The 18,960-nt window shown below is 50.7% G+C and overlaps 1 protein-coding gene across 2 annotated transcripts; it reads left to right on the forward strand.

The window, feature by feature from the left end:
- Window positions 1–2,088: 2,088 nt before the first annotated feature.
- Window positions 2,089–16,412, forward strand: LOC115348978 (hippocampus abundant transcript 1 protein-like). Of its 2 annotated transcripts, none has more exons than XM_030032573.1 (12): window positions 2,089–2,429; window positions 5,087–5,182; window positions 6,434–6,496; window positions 7,638–7,765; window positions 8,205–8,319; window positions 8,879–9,097; window positions 9,819–9,932; window positions 10,407–10,478; window positions 10,889–11,001; window positions 11,170–11,267; window positions 11,837–12,003; window positions 12,092–16,412. In XM_030032573.1, exons 1-12 carry the CDS (start codon window positions 2,346–2,348, stop codon window positions 12,299–12,301), a joined length of 1,479 nt encoding a protein of 492 aa, XP_029888433.1. In that variant the 5' UTR covers window positions 2,089–2,345; the 3' UTR covers window positions 12,302–16,412. The 2 variants fall into 2 exon arrangements, with proteins under 2 accessions (XP_029888433.1, XP_040983851.1); XM_041127917.1 differs by having other exon boundaries at window positions 2,212–2,429; window positions 5,072–5,182.
- Window positions 16,413–18,960: the final 2,548 nt, after the last annotated feature.

Here is an 18,960-nt window from a genome sequence, read left to right on the forward strand (position 1 = left end):
GGGCGCTCCGTGGGCAGGGGGAGCCCCGCAGCATCTCATCGCCCCACTGCTCTGCGGGGCAGCATCCCACCCCACCGCAAGATCCCTCCAGGCTCTCCCGGTCACCCTCATGTGTGCACGCTGCTCGGTGGCCCCGCAAACCCACGAACTGAGCGATGCTGCTGGGGCGGTCAACTTGAGTGAGGGTGGGACGAGCAGGGCTGGCCCCCACCCTGTGACTCCCCATCGCCACCTGATTTGGACAACTTTTCTAAACTGTGCCTAATTATTCTCCTTACACTTCTGGCACTGCATTAGGGGAATCAACATCAAGTGCTCTCCAATCCGTGAAGATTAATTAGGAAAAAAACACGTGCGTGCACAGCCAAGCATGCGAACGACTCATCGGTTGTGCCGAGGTGGGTGCTGCTCTCCCGCCACAGCACCAGCAGCCGCACCGCAGTCCCCCAGCAGTGCTGAGCCCCTCCAGCCCAGGGCCCAGCTGCCCCCTCCCCATCTCCCCTTGGCGCCAGGCTCAGGGAAAGGGCCGGGATCCTCCCAGGAAGGCGTTCGGCTGTAATGACCCCGACTGAGGCCAGCCGAGATGCTGGCACGGAGTGGACAGAGCCACCAGCCCGGCACCGAGCAGGGCTGCGGTGGCACAGGGACAACCTTCAGCAGCCTCCTGTGCCGCCTGCCCCCGGGGCAGCCGTGGGTCCCTGTTCAACCTTCCTGCCCCCAGCCCAGCTCCTGCTCCAGCCAGGAGGTGCCTGCAGGCATGCCAGCGGTGTGGCTGGGAGAGCTGACGGAAGAGCAGACCTGCCCTTTGCCATCCATCCGCGGGAGTGCCTGCAGTGACTGCAAGCCTGGCAAAAATAAGCCCTGTGGGGAGGGGGGAGAGAGCCGGCAGCTCTGTCCTGAGACAGAGGTGGTTGGGTGGGAGAGCACGGGGGAAGCAGGGGCTTGACACAAGCTTGGTTTGATTTCAGCTCCATTATGGAAACCAGTCAAAATTTTAAACTTTTGAAAGCCGGGCAACAGGAGGGGCCCGGTCGGGTTGTAGCCAGAGGAAAACCTTGGGCAGGCAAGTGGGGGCAGGCAGCGACGACGACGTGCCTTAGCTGGGCAGCGATGAGCGGTGTCCCGTCTCTGGACCAGCCCCGGCAGCTGCGTGATTCACTGCAGGCGCTGCGGGAGACGGAGCCCGGGCTGATGCCAAGCAGGAAAAAACTGGACGCACCGAGGTGACCCGTTATTGCCAATTTCACGGGCGCAGGCAGGGAGCAGGACCCCGGCCTGCGCACAGAACCGTCCCCGCACCCGCCTGCCCCCCATGCTACGGCAAGCCGGAGCTCCACCACCGGGTCTCTGCCCGGGAGCCCCTCCGGTGCCCCACCTCCCCCTCCCCGGGGGTACCCGAGAGAGGAGTCGCTTCGGCGGGACGGGCCTCTGCCCCGGTCCCTTGGGCTCTCACCAGCCCTGCAGAGCGACTGCCCTCAGCGGCCCGGGGCGGGGGCTCCGCGGGGGCGCAGGACAGAGCAGCCACCGCAGCGGGCCTGGCCCGGCCGAGCTCAGCCCTCGGCGAAACCTCGGTGAAACCTCGGTCCCCGCCAAGCGCCGACGCCCGCTCGGGAGCAGCTGCTCGGCACCGGGGGGCAGACACCCCCCCCCCCATTAGGCTGCGACCGGCGTCCCCCAGACGGGGCAGGGCTGCCCGGTTCCGCCGGTGTCGGCCCATCCGGCCGGCGCCGCCCCGGGCCAGGTCAGGTCAGGTCAGGTGTCGCTAATGAGGGGACGGGGCGGCCCCCGCTCCCCAGGGGGGAGGACGGGGGAGGACCGGGGAGGACCGGGGAGGACCGGCGCGTCCCGGCATGCCCCGCCCCCCGCCGGCGCTGGCGGGGAGCGGCCCCGCCCACCGCGTTCCCGTCGTGCCTTGCGCCGCCCCGGCAGGTGCCGTGACGTTCTGGCCCCGCCCCCCCCAGTCCGGCGGAAGAGGCCGCGCGGCGCCGCTCGCCCGCGCCCCTCGCCAATCAGAGGCCGGGAAGAGGCGGAGCGGCCAATGGGGCGCGAGGGAGCGGCGGCGCGGAGCAGGGCGCCGGAAGTGCCCGTCAGCGCCGTCGTCCGGGCGACGGGGCTGGGCCGCGCCGCGGGGCGGGGCCTGCGGGCGGGCCGCCCTCCGCCGCCGTCGCCAGCCGGGCCGCCGCCCTCGCCCCGCGGCGCCGCCCCCGCGCCCGGCAGCCCCGGGCCCGGCGCTCCCCCGCCCGGTGCGGGTCCGGGTCCGGGCCCGGGCTCGGCGCGGCGCGGCCCGCCGCAGGGAGGATGGGGCAGCGGCGGAGGCCGGCGAACGGCAGCGGCCCGGTGGCGCCATGACCGGCGAGAAGAAGAAGAAGAAGCGGCTCAACCGCAGCGTCCTCCTGGCCAAGAAGATCGTCATCCGGGACGGGGCCGGCGTGAGCGCGGGGGGCCGGCGGGAGCGTGAGGCGCGCTGCGGCGGGCCGGGGAATAACGGGGGGCCGGGGCTGGGCGCCGGGCCGAGGGCCCCCGGGGGGGCGGGAGCGGCTGCGGGGCTGCGGAGCGGGGCCTGCGGGGCCGAGAGCGTGGGGTACGGCGTGGCGGGGGCGGGAGGGGGCTGGCCGAGGGGTGCGGGAGCCGGGGCGAGGCCCTGGGGCAGGCGGCGGTGGGGGGCGAGGCGGACGCCGGTGGCCGGTGGGAGGCCAGGCCTCTCCTCCGCCGGCTGCCCCGCTCCCGGGGGCCGAGCCCCAGGCAGGGGCACGGCCGCTGTGCCCGGCGCTGGAGCTGCACCGCGGCTACCCGGGATGCTGCTGCTGGCCCCGCTGCCTCGGGGCTGCGCAGAAGAGCGGGGCCCGGTCCGCGTTGCGGGGCACCGGGCTGCCCTCCTCCAGACCGGCTGCTTGCTGCGTTTCCCTCTTTCACCGGGTGCAGGTGTTGACTAGTCGTGAGCCGCCAACGCTGACATTTCGTATTTGCTTTGAGGATGACAGGCTTCCTTCAGATCCCTGTAAAACATTTACCTCTTTCGAGAGGAGTTCTTTACCGTGGGAGAACCACTGTGCTGTCGAGGCTCTGGTAGTGCGGGCGACAGCGTCAGGCCTGTACAAAGACAGCTGTGAGGTGGGCGCACCTGAGCTTAAGATGGTTGCAAGCTCTTTCCCTCTGGGCTTTCTCTCTCAAGAGAAAGTCATGCTGGTCACGAGGCGCCGGCCTGCCACGAGGCGCCGGCCTGCCCTACGGGCTCCTAGTATCTTCTTGCGTGTTTTTACTTTTTCTCTGTGGCATCTTTGTATTTTGTGGTAGCAGCTGTGCATCCTCTAGAGGAGTGGTTTGGTGGGGTGACCGTGTACACCGAAGGAGATTGGCTATCCTAAATTGTTTAACGACTCTAATGCAGTAAGACGGTTGATAAGTGGAAGGAGTGACGTTAAGCTGCGAACAGGTTAGATCTGGACATACTCCGAAAAGAGAGGTTGGCTGTTAATTTTGTTGCAGTCATGTGGTAGAAATGTTTTAACTACTCGAGAGTGTGAAGAGGGATGATGGAAGGGAGAGGGCTGATCTGTGGAGCAAGGTGGGTAAGGATAGCTGTACTCTTAATTACTGGCTTCGTGCTGCCTTGGGGCTTCTTCCTCTGCTGCAAAACATTATCTCATTTGTGTGCAATACAGCTGACTTCTTTTAATGACCGTGTCCCCTGCGGGTAGGGTGCCTCTTGTGTTGATGCTGTTGATCTGTTTTCTAAGCAGACTTCGCCTGTCTGCGGGAGACAGTTTTACTAGAGTCTGTGAATATAAACAACGTTTCAGCCGAATAACGTCTCTTGCTGCCTTCTCTAATAGTTCAAACAATTTACAGCTGTATTATTTATCTGAAATGCAGTATTACTCTGTCAAAGCCTGGGAGGATGCGACTGGGTAAAAGATTGCTCTTCACGTGCCAAGTTTCTTGAATTCCTGTCCCTGAGAATCTGTCAGTAGTGAATGCTGGAGGCAGGATACTGATACAGATACATCTTTCGTCTGGTCCATTAAATGATTTGTATTTCAAGAGCACAGTGTAGAAATGTTAGTCAGCTGCAAGGAAATTAATACAAAAGTCCATTCTCTTGGCCTAGAGAAATGCTCGTGGATTTGAGGTTTCCCATAGCAAATCCAGTATCCCTCTGGATGTGAGATTTGTGCAGCTGATGGAAGTTTTTTTAACTTCTGGATCCTCTTCAAGCTGCTGGAAGCTGTCTAAATTGCTGGGATTGCAGACATTTCGGGTGGTTTTATTAATAATGTATCAAGGCTAGACTACACTTCTTGGTGAGTTCAGATCATGTGGTTTGCTAATACAAGAAATGGTTTCCTGTGGAACAGCACACTGTGCTACTAAATGTTTGGCCTGTGTGGTTACCTGATGTAATTCAGTGGAAACTTGTGTGCTTTCCTCCCATTCCTTGCTATTTGTTTTCCCTGTGAGCTCGTGACTTTGCAGGTGTGTCCTGTGTGGCAGGAGAAAACCTCCTGGGCTAGCAGCTGAGACTTGGCACTTGGAAAAGAGAGAGAACAAATGCTGCCCTGAAAATGCCATGAGAAGTCTTTACGGAAAGAAAGATCAGCAAGGCCTTGAGGCGTGGTTTTTTTTTAACAGCTGATCTAAGGATGGTGCCTTTCCCACCATGCTGGGTAGATGGAGTTGGTGCTGAGGAGTAAAATTGCCTTCCCAAACTCCCAGAGTCTTCTCTGGGGTGTTGCACATGCTGCTGTCAAAATATGCAGAGAATTGAGGTGTTTCGTTTCCAGGTCCCTAAGGCGAGGATTGAAAGGATGATAAGTTTGGTCACGTTTAGAGAAAGCATTATGGTATTAAAGATATTAGTTCTTGGATAAAAAAAATTGAGAACAATCAGCTTTGTAGGAGAGGCATGTGTTGGTAGACCCTGGACGGAGAGATGATGCAGCACAAGCTCACCTGCACTAGACAGCACTGAATGGCCTTGGGAATGGCTTAGGTCAGAGCTGACATTTCAGCATCCAAACCACAGATCTCGAATCTATTGCAGATCAGGATACGTGTATTTTTTTACTTACAGACCTCTGTTTTGCAGCGACAGGGGATTGGAGAGCCCAGCGTGTACCATGCCGTGGTGGTTATTTTCCTGGAGTTCTTTGCCTGGGGGCTGCTGACCACGCCGATGCTAACGGTGAGTAAGTCTCCCTGAGAACAATACTGGCTCTTGTAGACTGGAGTTCACCTTGTGTTGGTGAGGGTAAAGATCTTAACATAGGCCTTTGGAGTACAGGAAGTAGAAACTGAGATGTAATGGTTTGTACTTGAAAAAGCTGGAGCTATAGTAATTTTTTATGGAGTTGGGCAATTATTTTCTTAATTATTGTAGCTTAACTTGGAGCAAAGCACGAGTTAGACTTATGAAAGCTTTTGGAGGATTTCAAGAAAGCAGGAGTGAAAGACCTGACCTGAAATTAGTAGAATTTACTGGTAGTTTACTGTAATTTGTTAGTTTTTTTCCCCTAGGTATTAAAAAAAAAAAGTGCACTTGGGAGCTTAATGAAAGCAAGCTGAGCAAATCTTTGACTTTTTATCCGAAGACTGCACCTTTTACCCTACACTGACTTATTTAGGGATAAAAGAGATTTGTGTTGAACTACCACCATCGTTGTCTGGGGTGTCAAAGCACAGAGACAATTTCCTGGCCATTACTTGCTACACCAAGTCATGCTCATTCTAGGAGAGCCCACCAGTAACTCATTCAGGACTTGCCTGAGTTAATCATAACTTCACCATAAAGTTAAGTGCAGAGGGATAGCTTTATTAAAGAAACTTGAAGTCTCATCTTGGATATTTTCCTTTAGTTAAGGAGCTGTAAACTTCTGATTTGACAACTTCAGGAAGAATTCTCAGCTTTTTAAATGCATTTTCTGGTGGTGGTATGCCAGCTCACATTGAAGTCTAATGTGCCATGCATATTTTTGACCTGATCTCTGATATCTAGGTAACTATGTGAAAGGAGTCTTTGTTTTTGCAAAGGCATTTAGAAATATAGTATTAGCTTAGTAGTATAAAATGCAAATTGAACATATAGATAGTACAAAAGGGGGAGAGAACAACAGAAAAGTTATATTGTCACATGAAGTAAAAACAGAGGGAAATCAGATGGTGCCGGGGATGGAGAAAGGCACGTTTCAGATTATCTTAGCCTTGCCCAAGCGTGCCGGAATAATTTATAGACCCAGGAAGTATTAAAGAAAGTGGCTGCCTGTGTTGGAGAGGGAAGGTAGAGCTCTTCACGTAGGTGCAGCACTGGCATTGTTGGTAGTGTATTTCCCATTTTCCCTGTTTTGTGCTTTTCCAGGCATCTAGCTGTCAGGTGCTTATGGAAATTTTGCAAACATTGCTAGCTCTGGTTTTTTGGTTTTGGTTTTTTTTTTCCTAGGTGTTACACCAGACTTTTCCTCAGCATACATTCTTGATGAACGGCCTGATTCATGGAGTCAAGGTAAGGAATATTCCTTCCAGGCTTTCATTTGAATCTGCGATCAGTGCAAGAAGTGGCAAGCCATTATAATCTGTGTCATTTGCTGATGTCAACCAGTATTTGACAGACAAATGTTCATATTTCAGTTTGGGGTGCTCCTGGCAAACCTAATACAAAATGAAGAATTGACAGGGCATGGACATCATGTAGCTTGTGTAGTTGATTTTACTGAGCAGTATTAACAATGTGCTGCTTGTCAGCCTGGGTTTGGGGCTATAACAGCTGCGTGTTTCAGCTGAAAATATTCTAATCAGCATGAGATCAGCCCCATATCCATATTCTGGAGTGTAACAAAATAAAAAATCAATGACATCTGAACTTATCAGTAATAGAAGTTGAAACTAAGTGGGCCTTAGTGGGCTCTCCCGAGGCAGAAGGTGGGGAGTGTGCTGTGGCACAGTAAGTTGGCATGGCGAGTTTGGACTAGACCAGCATTCCCAGGGCAGAATTGGAGGCAACTATAGCAAACAAGCAGTAGCCATATGTTCTGACTTGGGAGTGTGGCAAAACAGATCGTTAGGCCCTGGCTCTGGCAAGAGGATCTCAGAAAATGGCCCTAGAGAGGTTTGCTTCAATGTGAGTTGTGCACTCCCATATACACTTAAGGGCTCTTCCCTGCCTGTCTTGGGTTTGAAAGATGTTGAAAGGCATTGAACAGTTTTATTTGTGCTTAATGGCCTTGCCATCTCATCGGGTCTGTCTTGTCTTCTTCTAAAAGAGAAAGCCTTCCCTAGAACTGCAGCAGATGTTAATGTGATGGAGCTGTGCCAACATCTTTTTAGGTACTGGCAGGGCAACTCCCTGCTGCACAGGCGTGCCTGGGAAGACCACAGCTGCAGGCTGAGCAGTTGCAGAGAACGGGAAATAACTGGAGTGTTTAGCAGCGTCTAGCTGGTTGAACGTTTTTGGGTTTTTTTTTCTCCCTAAAAGAATGTGAGCAGTTTAACAAACTGTTCTGTTTTGGTAATATTGCCTGCTTGTAGAAAATAGAAATGGATTGCCTCCTTGTATTTTTATCTTTAGATAATGTTGTCAAAAGTTCTTACTATCAACAATCAGAATTTGACTGAGGGATTTCTCTCTGTCACTCTGTCTTTCTTAGGGTCTGCTTTCTTTTCTAAGTGCTCCACTGATTGGTGCTCTCTCTGATGTCTGGGGCAGGAAATCCTTCCTCCTCCTCACTGTCTTCTTCACGTGTGCGCCAATTCCCCTTATGAAGATCAGTCCATGGTGAGTTTACTCTTGTTATAACCGAGGGGTTCTGAGGAGAGGAATGAGTGCGAGACTGAACCGTGGGAGTTTTGCGGGTGTTGCATTTGAAGATGAGATGGAAGAGCCTGTCCGGTGGAGAAGGATGCTCAGCCTGGAGACTAATTTACTTGTCTGGTTCTACTGGAGGGTTCTGTGTCAGGAAGAAAGAGTCTGTCTTTCCTCTCCTGGTACCTATTCTGACAGCTGCGTTGTCACTATTAGGGCATGTTGATGTTTCCTTCCTGTGTGGGGAAAATAAGTGATCAAACTCCATGGGTCACCAGACTGAAGCTTGATGTTCCTGAGCGCTTTCTGGTGCAATGAAGTAGGATGGACTGAAGGAAGAATAAAGGAGAGGTTCTAATTCAGCAGCCATGCAGTTGCTCTCTAACTCTGCCTTTGGCAATGCCTGTTTCAGGTGGTATTTTGCTGTCATTTCCATGTCTGGAGTCTTTGCTGTCACCTTTTCCGTGATTTTTGCCTACGTTGCCGATATCACACAGGAGCATGAACGCAGCACGGCGTATGGCTTGGTAAGGAGCTGAATAACTGGCTTGTCTCTTGAAAGAAATATTTGGGGCTTGCAGGTAGCAGAGGTATAAAATTAGGGTGGGAGATTTATTGAGGCTTGAAGACATAGCAGTGAAAAGATGATACGTGCTTCACTAATAACACACTCTCCCTGTTCTTCTGTTCGTGACTTAGCACCGAGGGAGAGGGGTAATTTCTATGTGATCTGAGTACCAGCTGTATTGTTGCTTAGCCTTTAAACCAGCCTGGTCTGTGAGCTTCTTTGCACCGGGAAAGGGGGCAGGCTGTGATGCTGGCATCCATACAAGTAGCCTGTGATAGGGCCCTTTCTATAGGGCTACTAGCAGTATTGTATGTGAATTGTTAGGATAGCTTTAATTTCCTTTCGCTAGAACTTAGCCTAGATCATACCAAGAGAACATGTCATCTTTCTGTCTACAGGAGTCCCTGTTCACCTGGATTATCTCCATCAAAGATGGCAAAACTAGTATCCTTGGGTTACTCTGGAGGAGAAAATAGGCTCTAGGAAGAAGAGGCTGTATTAATGTTTTATGCTTCCAGGTGTCAGCCACGTTTGCTGCTAGTCTGGTCACAAGCCCAGCAATTGGTGCATACCTTTCCCAAGCCTACGGTGATACGTTGGTGGTTGTGCTAGCTTCAGGTGTTGCTTTGCTGGATATTGGTTTCATCCTGCTGGCTGTGCCAGAGTCTCTGCCAGAAGAGATGCGCCCAGTCTCTTGGGGAGCTCCAATCTCTTGGGAACAAGCAGACCCATTCGCTGTAAGTAATCTCGCTGCTGTTTTTCTGCATGCTGGTAATGCTTATATTTGCTTTAGTTCTGCTAATTTCTCTCAAAAGGAAGATGCATTCCACAAAAGGTGAAGGATGCGAGGCTTAGATTAACCCCATTGAAGGTACAGTGTTCAACTGATGGCAGACTACGCATATCTAAAGCTGTCTAGCAGTTTCTAACCGATTTCATATAGCTACAAACCATCTAAAAGCATCTCCAGATATCCTGAAGCAAGAGCATCTCTTGGTGGAAATGTGCCAGTTGGTGGAATATAAATTCCATTACTTAGTAATAGTACTGTGTCAGGAGAAGTCTTTTGTGTTCCTGGCTTCTCAGGACCGTTGCTAGTGATGATGAGCTTTGCACCGTTTCACCTCACCTTTGCTTGCTAGGAAGATTATTTTGGCTGTCTGAGGAAAAAACAATTCTGATCAAAAGCACTTGACTATAAATCTGAGAAACTGAAAGGTAAAAATTCGTCATTCTAGGGTGTAAGTTGATGCAATTGTACAGCTGGTCTGGTGTGTTGTGGCAGTGTTTGTATCTTCCTCTGAAATTCTGGTCTAGTTTCATTCAAGCATTCACTTCTTAGATACAAGATGGTGACTTAAGCACTTGGATTTGCTGTCAATGTACCTGGAGAATATTTAATTATATTAACTCCTTTTTTTAAAAAATTATTTTCATTCCCCACCCTCTTCCCTACAGTCCTTGCGGAAAGTGGGTCAGGATTCTACAGTGCTGCTCATCTGTATCACCGTCTTTCTCTCCTACCTTCCTGAAGCTGGCCAGTACTCCAGCTTTTTCCTGTACCTGCGACAGGTTAGTCTCTTGTGACGAGGGAAGGCTCTGAATGCAGGAAATCCCAGCCTACAAATATTATCTTAGGTGCAAGTCCTGAGGAAGCTCATCTTGGCCAATAGCTTAGTAAAGTTGAAGTTATAAGAAATAGTGACTTGTTCCAGCTTTCCTAAAAAATGTGGGAGCCTGGTGACCACTCTGTAGGCATTGCCAGGACCCTTGCTTGGCTTCTTGCTGGTGATTTGCCTGTCCATCCTGTCCATGCCACTTTCAGGCATTTAAGGTGAGCGCAGTGTTTTGAAGTTGTTTCTTCAGCCAGAGGAAAATCTTACATTTTATTCCTGTGGCAGCAGGGAGGTAGTGGAAGGTGTGGTTGATTAATGTTTAAGTACCTGATAAGCAAATGTCAGTAAACATTAGTGACACTGATGGAGTGGCTTTTCTTGTATGGTGCAAATCTCTTGCCTGAAAAGTCCCTCTTTGGTGTTTTCACAGGTCATTGGTTTTTCCTCAGAGACTGTGGCAGCCTTTATTGGTGTGGTTGGAATTCTCTCTATACTGGCTCAGGTGAGAAGCCATTTCTGTCTTGGCTCTAGCAGTCTGGTTATAAGAATGTCCAAAATTTCTGATAACTGGTGTGTTGTCAGAATCCCTGTGGCCCCACAGACATCATCGGACCCATGAGTGGCTACCTGTGGTCCCGCTTTCTTACCTTTTGAATGTAGCTGTTTGTTGTATTCAACAAACTGTGGTAAACTGTGGGGTGGCTCCGTGTTGCTCTGTGAAGCTCCATAGGTTGTGCTCTGCCATGGACAGGGACATGCTGGTTTCTAACGATGTTACAAGAGCGGAGGAGTGCGTGTGCATGATAACCAGTCTCACAGCAGCACGAGTTCCCTCAGATTCCCATCCTTTTGTCTTCCAGTCCTGTCATATTTCTTTGCACTTACTTTGAAAGCACCTGCTTTTCTTTCCAGACAGTAGTGTTGGGAATTCTCATGCGTTCGATAGGAAATAAAAACACCATCCTGTTGGGACTGGGCTTCCAGATCCTGCAGCTTGCCTGGTATGGCTTCGGATCGCAGCCTTGGTAAGAGTTTGCCCACACTTGTCTCCTGGCGTCAGCAGGTTTCTCCCTGCGGTGGCTCTGTGGCAGCTCCCTGTCCCCTGGCAGAGGGAAATGCTGCCCTGCCGCGGTGCTGGTCTGCGGCTGGCCCTCGGCAGTTTGCCCCCTAACTGCTGCCTCTTTCTCTCCGAGGATGATGTGGGCAGCAGGAGCTGTGGCTGCCATGTCTAGCATCACTTTCCCAGCCATCAGTGCCATGGTGTCTAGGAACGCAGACCCCGACCAACAGGGTGAGTCACTTGGGGATTTGTGTAATGGGTGAGTTCCTCCCAGCAGGCGCTTGAGCTGACGCACATTTGAATTCTCAGCATTGGTGGTGGAGGGGCGGGCAGGAACGTCAGTGCCAGCTGTGGAGTGTCATTTTATTCTTAGTAGTATTGACACTCTTGTCTCTTTGACCATAGCTGATGCTTTGGGAGGGAGTTCTTAAGTTATGCATGTAGGTGTTCAGTGTTGCCTTTGAGGTAGTGAGAAGACTGCTGCTTAATAATTTGCCTGCTGCATGGTTCGACCCTGAATCCTCACACTTGTCTGTCTTAAATTCCAGTTCAGCTGGAAATTGTTGCTTGATGTGCCCATGCTCATTTTATTCTCCAACACAGCAAGCCCAGCATTACTGATTTTTGTAAAACTTGATACAGAGCAAAGCTAATCGCCAGCTAACCACTTCGTCTGTAGAGTGGGTGTCAATCCAGATCTGAATGTTTGATCCTGTCTTTAAATATGTAAGCATCCTTGAGGAAAACAAGTTTCTTCAGAAAGCTGGAGGCATACCTTCCTTTCCTCGCTCTGTCCCCAGGTGTGGTACAGGGGATGATCACTGGAATTCGGGGTCTGTGTAACGGCCTGGGGCCAGCGCTCTATGGCTTTGTCTTCTATCTCTTCCACGTGGAGCTGAATGAAATGGCTGAGGTGGAAACTTTGGGTAAGGCCTCCAAACCCAACATGGCCAACCCTACAGATGAGGTAACCTGTTCAGCTTTATCATTCTGTTTGCTGGGCTGCTTCTGTCCTTGCACTTGAGCGTTAATCGTTCCTCTGTTTCTCCCTACAGAGCAGCATTATCCCAGGGCCTCCATTCCTGTTTGGGGCTTGTTCTGTCCTGCTGTCGCTCCTGGTGGCCTTGTTCATTCCAGAACACAACCTTGCACTGAGATCAGGCAGCCACAAGAAGCACAGTAATGGAGCCCAGACCCATACCCACAGCCCACAGGCCGGAGGATCAGATGGCAAGGAGCCCCTGCTCGAGGACAGCAGCGTATGAGGTTGGGAGAGAAGGACCTGGCTTGCGTCTCAACTCCAGATCAAGGATGGACTTAGCCAGTGGGAGTTTGGGGAGAGAGGGGGGGGAGAGAGAAGAAATGACGTAACAGTCTGTACCACTATCAGCTAATGAGAAGGGACAGGGTTTCCCTTCAAGCCAAATACACCCAGCTGGTGCAAAAAGGGAATTGTATCATCTGGTGCTGATGGAAAGGGGAGATACTGAACTGCTCCACATGAAGGGATAGTTCTTTAAAGCAAACCTGCCCTTGTACATGAATACTGAACTTCATGGTGTGACCTGCCAAATACTCGACTCGCCAGTGAAAAATTAAGGAGCTAGCATTGTCTTTGTTCTAACGTGAACTAACTGAGTTGCCAGCCAGAATAAAACAAGGCATCTGTTACGTGCCCCATCCCCTTATATAATTGGTACTTGCTCCTGATCCCATCACAACTCGGTTGGCTAACCTCGGCCCAGAGAGAGGCTTGACAGCTGTCTTGTGCTGTATGTGCAGCCTGTGCTGTGATAGTACACCAAGGAAAAAGCGTGTGCATGTGTGAGGAACAGATAGTGTAGTCAGCTGTGAGCAGATCTGCGCTGCTTGAGGATCTGATGAATTTGCACGTTCTGGCCCAAGTGAAACTTAGACAAAAAGAAAAAATCTACTGACTTAATGTTCTGATGAAGATAAGAAAAATTAAGAAGTAAAGTTGCAACTGACACAAGGGGCAGATGAGAGAAGGGCAACTACATGAATTACAAATGCTTAGACGGTCAACAAAGTTTGTATTTCTGTTTGTTTTTTCTCTTATTGTTACAGTGATGTAACATTCATCTGTTGCTACCTCCATAGGTAGTAGGTAGAAGGATTTTTCAGAAATCTTTTTCTGGAACTGTAAGGGTTGTTTAGAAAATACAGTTCTCTGAGAGGTTGGAGAAACAACTAAGCTCTGCTAAGCACTTTGATAAAGCATGGTTTCCTGAGAGAAAGGTCAAAGAAATAGCTGTTTATCTTGAGCACTTTTATAAAGCATGTTGATTTTTCCCCAAGCTCTTGCCATCTGATATTAAAACCAGATAATGACTGTAGCTTGTTTTTTCTCAGTCCAGAAGATCCTGATGGTGTTGATTGCGATTGATTTGAACTTACAGGGTTGGATTCCGTGTAGCATTTCTGAGCCTGCTATGAAGGCTTTTTTTGTGTTGAAAAATGGAACTGCAACCTCTGCTGCAGGGTTCAGCTCTGTTTAGAGAGAGCAGCAGATACTTGAACTTGAGTGTTGTGAAAGAAGCTGAGACAAATGTATAGGGAATGCTTGGTTGTTTATAGATACACAGAGATATGGCAGAGAGCAGGAAACAATTGTTCTCATTTGAGTAAGATCAGAAGTAATGGCATTGAGCAATCACTGGGGAAGTAAAGACCAAACTGGGAACACTTAAGCAATTAGTTGTTAAGGGAATTGAGGATACAGTGGCCAAAAATAGTCCTGTCTCAGAGCAGGGTATGTGCAACAGCTGCCATTCTCTGGCTGGGATCCCTTCTCTGTAGGTTTGCGACAGGTAACCTAGGGGAGAAAGGCCAAAAGGGAGGGAGCGCTGTCACCTAATGTCTTGGGTCTTTGCAAATGGGTAATCGTGGCTGATGCTGTGCCTGTGCAGCAGTGACTGCAAATGCCGTTTGCATCTGGGTTTAATCGAAAACACCAACTGGACGACCCTGGAGAGCTCAGTCCCTGACCCAGAACTGGCACAAGCAGGGGAGAGCACTGTCCGTCCCCTGCTCGGCCCTGGCAGTACAGCTCACCCCGCTCTGGGAGCGTGAAGGGACATGAGCTCAAGGGTGTATTCAGTGTCTGACCTCTTCTGTGTGCTTGTCAGTGTGAGGGCCGGTTAATGTTGGCTTTGGACAAATCGAGAGCTGCAATTTCGTGTAGGTCTCTTAAATGCCTGTCAGTTATTAATAGCTTGGAACCACCACCTGCCTAGGCTGGGCTGAACTAATAATATAATGTCTGTTTACCAATTTTCTGGACCAGTTAGTTATTGGAGATGGACATTTAAGTGAAATAATTGACACTTTGTTTTGCATTAATCTAGCCTGGTACCCAGATCCTGTAATCAGAACTGTAAGAGCAGATAATTTTCTGTGCAGAGGGCAGCCACCTCAGACTCTGAGAGTTTCCTGATGCGAATCTAATTGCAGGACTGGAGAACAGAGCTAGCAGAAAGTCTCAGTGACCTGCGGTGACTCCAGTTTTCCCAAGCTCATTGTGGTGATACTCCAAATTCCCAAACGTTATTGGGATGATCTGTACTGTGCGTGCACAGCAAGCATCTTTCCTGAAGGAAATCCAGTCACTGAAACTTCCAGACAGCAATCCCAGCTCTGTATTGCTCATAAAAATGCCTTTTTTTAGACTGGAGCTTTACCAAGTACACCTGGTGATTCATTTATTTACACTGTATTGAAATGAACTGAAGTAGGTTTGTCCCTCACACACAAATGAAGTGAAACAAAACACTGGATCATTACCTCGTTCACACTGAGGCACTCGGAGCTTCACGGGTAGAATATAGCAGAACGTTACAAAAAGACAAGCATAATTTATATGATATAAAGTATATAGAGATATATTTTTAAAAGTCCATTCCTTTATTGAATAGTTTATTGAAACCAGTGTGTTTCTAGTCCCGCTCCCTCTCACCGCCGCTGCTGCCTGCGGCGTCTCAGCTTCTTCCCTTCAGACAGCAGAACTATCTGGGCAAGCTTCCCCCCTCGGTCCCCATCCATCATGACGCGATACCTGAGTTTCCAGCGATGCCGACATCCTCTGGCTCACGAATAGTGGACCTGGAGTGTTTTGGTCGCTTCGTCAGCCCCTGAGCTCGGGGCCAGGCGACACCGCAGGTTACTGCCGCATTGGCGGGCTGCAGCGTGGCTGTGTGAAAGGCTCCACCGTGGCGGAGGTTTCTTCAGCTGCTGGGGGGGTATGGCGTCGGGCGGCTGCACCAGTGGAGGGTATGCTGCGGGCGCTGTTATCAACGTAAAGGCGACTTGTACATTGGCCCCTCGCTGCGCCGGCACGGGGGCCTCTCGCTGGTGCGGGGGCTGGCCCTGGGACGTTGTGTAGCCCCAAGCCTGGGTGCCCGCGGCACGTGGACCTGCCCTGGGAATGGGGGCTCTCTGTGGGGCAGGGCTGCTCACCCTCCCCAGAGGTGTCACTTGTTTCTGGCGCTGGGAGCAGGCAGGGATTCCTCTCCACGGTTTTGGAGTTCCTCTCACCTGGTTGGGTGGGGGCCTCAGCCCCAGGTACCTCCCCTCCCCATCAGCGTAGGGATGTGACCCAGCCACCGTTCTGCCTTTAAGTGACAGAGGAGGACTTGGGCCAAGCAGCGACGGAGCTGAAATTACTGGACCTGAATGAAGAATGTCTCATTCTGAAGGGCTGGTAATTCTGCAGCGTCCCACATGGAGACTGGAAAATCTGTACGGAGCATTCAGCTAGTTTTGCCAATTTTTGTTACTTTATATGAAAATGCAACTTTTTTAAAAGAGCCTTTTCTTAAAATCTCCTTGATCTGCTGTGTAGTGCCTGAGCCTGGCTGTTTAACATCAGTATTCCCAGAATTTGTCTGCAGTGACTTATAGTTCAGGTTGGTGACAGCAATGCCCCAAACATAAGACAAAAATTGGCTTAATTGCCCTTCTGCAGTTCCAGTATTAATGGCAGCAGTTCAAGTGAGTTTAAGCAGATCCTGTCGCATTAAAAAACCTGTGTTAAATCATTGCTTTCTCTTTTGCCATTAATTTTGCACAATAGTAACTTCTTACTTCACTGGTTTTTATTCTTTTCTCTGCACTTGAATGGCTGCTAACATCTTTGATTATCTTTAAAAAGTGTGGGCATGTGGCAAGCCCACGTTCACTGAAGAACAGCAGTACTTCTGCGCTCTCAAAGTTTACTATTGCGTGCATTTCTGTATCTCTTTTTTTTTTAAGCTAACAATGAAATGTATTTATTTTAGTTCAGGTTGTGTTTAGAACTGGCTAATCTCTCCCTCCGATGGATTATTTATTAAACTGCTGCTTTCCTGTTGTGTTGAAGTTCTCTGTCCTCATCCTTCTCCCCCACCTGTGTTACAAGACAGCTTTCCAAGCCTGCACTGCACTTCTGCCCAGCACGTCTCGACCCTTGTAAATTGTGCTGAAGAGGTTCTTAAAAGAGACCATGCATCGGGCCTTGTAAATTGACCTGTCGTGAATGGGCACAAGTTCTTGAGTTATTTCTACCAATTCCTTAAAAGGAAAGTAATCTAGAGCAAAAAGTACTTGGAAACAATTCACATGCATCCTTGATCCTAAAATAGCTATCCAGCTTTCCAGTGGAGTGTTAAAATAGCACTACCTTAACAGTTTGAACTTCTCCGGTGCTTAGGCATAAAATGTTTTGAGCCCTGATCCCACTGCTCGTCCTACTGAATGGGGGCCGAGTGCTTGTGCAAGAGGAAGCGGTTTTCGGGCAGTTTGTACAAGGCAACATTTAAAATATCAGGCTAAGTAAGGAGTAGCAAAACGCTCTGGAGGAGCGAGTGTGGTCTGTTGCGTGTAGTGGGCCAGTGCCGTAGCTGTCACCTGCGGCAGTCGAAGACTTGCTGGCAGGTTTGTGTGATTTGAGACAGGGCTGCCGGCCCCTGGCCCCCCCTGCCCCGAGGTGGTGGAGCAGGACCCCACACCGGGTCTCCAGCTCCCACCTCCCCACTGGAGCCTCAGCCTGGGGCTGTTTTTTAGCAGCCCAGATTCTATTGTCTTCATTTCCAGCCAGGCTTAATTTAGATCTTATCTTACTCATTTAAACACTTCTTTTGGTGTTTGAGGATGGTACTAAGTGAACAATGTAATCACAAGAAGTATAAACACGTCTGGAAGTCAGCTCTTGGATGGGAACTGGTGTTTGATGACCGATATCCTGTAATGAGCTGGAAACACAAGCCATCTATTATACAATATGTTGCCTTTTGTATTTATTTCCTCTGGACTTGAGCTTATTTTTATTTTTTTCCACCTTTATTGGAGAAAGAACCCTTAGCTTGTCTCGTTTTGCATCTCTGGAGAAAAAGGGGAGGCATTTCAATACAGTGTGGTGTTGGCCGTCCTCTCCTCGGCGTGGTGGTCATTTGGGCGGCACTGGTATCGGGCGTTAGCGAGTGCCGGTGATGACAGGCCAGGGCTACACCCCGGCCCGAGGGGCTGCGGCGCTGCCGGTGGTGGCGCGGGGGTATCCTGTGCTGGGGGCCAGTGCTCGTCCCTCTGCAGTTTGTCTCTCCCCACTGACCTGTTTTGCTTCCTGAGAAACGCCTCTGGACCGAGAGTTGCCCGGCAAGAGCCCCCTCCTCCTGCCCTTTAGGAGGAAGCATGATTGGCTTCCAGGAAAAATGTTTGGAATTCTGATCCTTGAAAACTGTTGTTCCCTTTGCTCTGACCCAAAAGGTTTCCTGTTGGGTGGAAAACTGCCCCACTGCCTCAGCTTGCTCTTTGCGCCCTGTGTCTGCAACCTGTTGATCTGCAACCTTGCCGTGTCCAGGGCAGGGGGAGCTGCCTGTACGTGCCTCTGGGATGCAGGGAAGGTCCTCTGAGCCTATTAAAGGACAGACCCCGAGCTGGTGGTGGATTGCGAACCGTGGTGGGTCACTGCATGGGAGGCAAGGGGGATCTCGGGGCCAAACCTGCGCAAGCTGCCTTGGGGGCCCACTGTCACATTACTCTGAGCTTGGATGAGTCTCCTGACCTCTCCCTTGGCTTGATAACCATGCCGTTAGAGCTGGCCCTTGTGGAATTGGAGTATTATCAGGTTTCCATAACTGATTTCTTTCACGATCTGTGTTGCCCGCCCACCCGCGCAGCAGAGGCGAGGGCAGCTCCTGTGGCGTCAAGTGCTCTGCAAGCCCTGAACTGGAGGAAGTGCATCACGAGGTGCTGGACTTTCTGGTAACTATTAATCTCCTGATGACCAGTCTGGGAAACCTTCTTTTTAAAAGAAGGTCTGCTCTGTAAGTGCTCAACTCTGGTTTGGACGCTGATTTATGATTTTCTTTTCTCACCTGAAGCGTCATATTGAGGGGTGCCTGGGGCTTGGGGTGTGATGCCGAGGGCTCACGGAGAACCGCCTCTCACAGGAATGCTAGAGTCCGGTCCCTGATGGCCACGGCCACTTTGCCCCTGGCTTGCAGGCAGAGGCTGCGCAGCTCCGCAGGCCCTGGCACTATGCATAGACCTGGCAGCCGGTGGGCACCGAAAGGCCAGGACTGATCCTCCCAGGACCTGTCAGTGTCGGTCTGTCGTTGCAGGAGCCCCAGCAGAAGGCTGCACCAGACCCCAGCCAAGGGCATCTTCCAGAGCTTGGATAATTTTTTGGTTTTTAACTGTCTGTGTTTTGCCCCTCCTGCCCCCAAATCCTGTAGCAGCGAGCATGGTCCATGAGGACAGTATTTCCCTTCTTTGAACTCTTACTTGGTGACATTACAAAGCAATCCTTCCCCTCATGAAGTAACCGATCACTTGGTGCTTACCCTGTCTGCAAACCACCGAGGGTGTGCAGCCTGTGCAGCCCTGACCGTTCCCTCCTGGGACTCACCCAGGGTCTTCACTCGCCCAT

This window comes from Aquila chrysaetos, chromosome 12, assembly GCF_900496995.4.
Source record: "Aquila chrysaetos chrysaetos chromosome 12, bAquChr1.4, whole genome shotgun sequence".
NCBI lineage: Eukaryota > Metazoa > Chordata > Aves > Accipitriformes > Accipitridae > Aquila > Aquila chrysaetos.

Coding starts and splice junctions, on each gene's coding strand:
- LOC115348978 (XM_041127917.1), top strand. CDS start 2,346: ATGACCGGCGAGAAGAAGAAGAAGAAGCGGCTCAACCGCAGCGTCCTC. Junction 2,430..5,071: donor TCATCCGGGACGGGGCCGGC/GTGAGCGCGGGG, acceptor TTTTACTTACAG/ACCTCTGTTTTGCAGCGACA. Junction 9,933..10,406: donor TTTTCCTGTACCTGCGACAG/GTTAGTCTCTTG, acceptor GTGTTTTCACAG/GTCATTGGTTTTTCCTCAGA.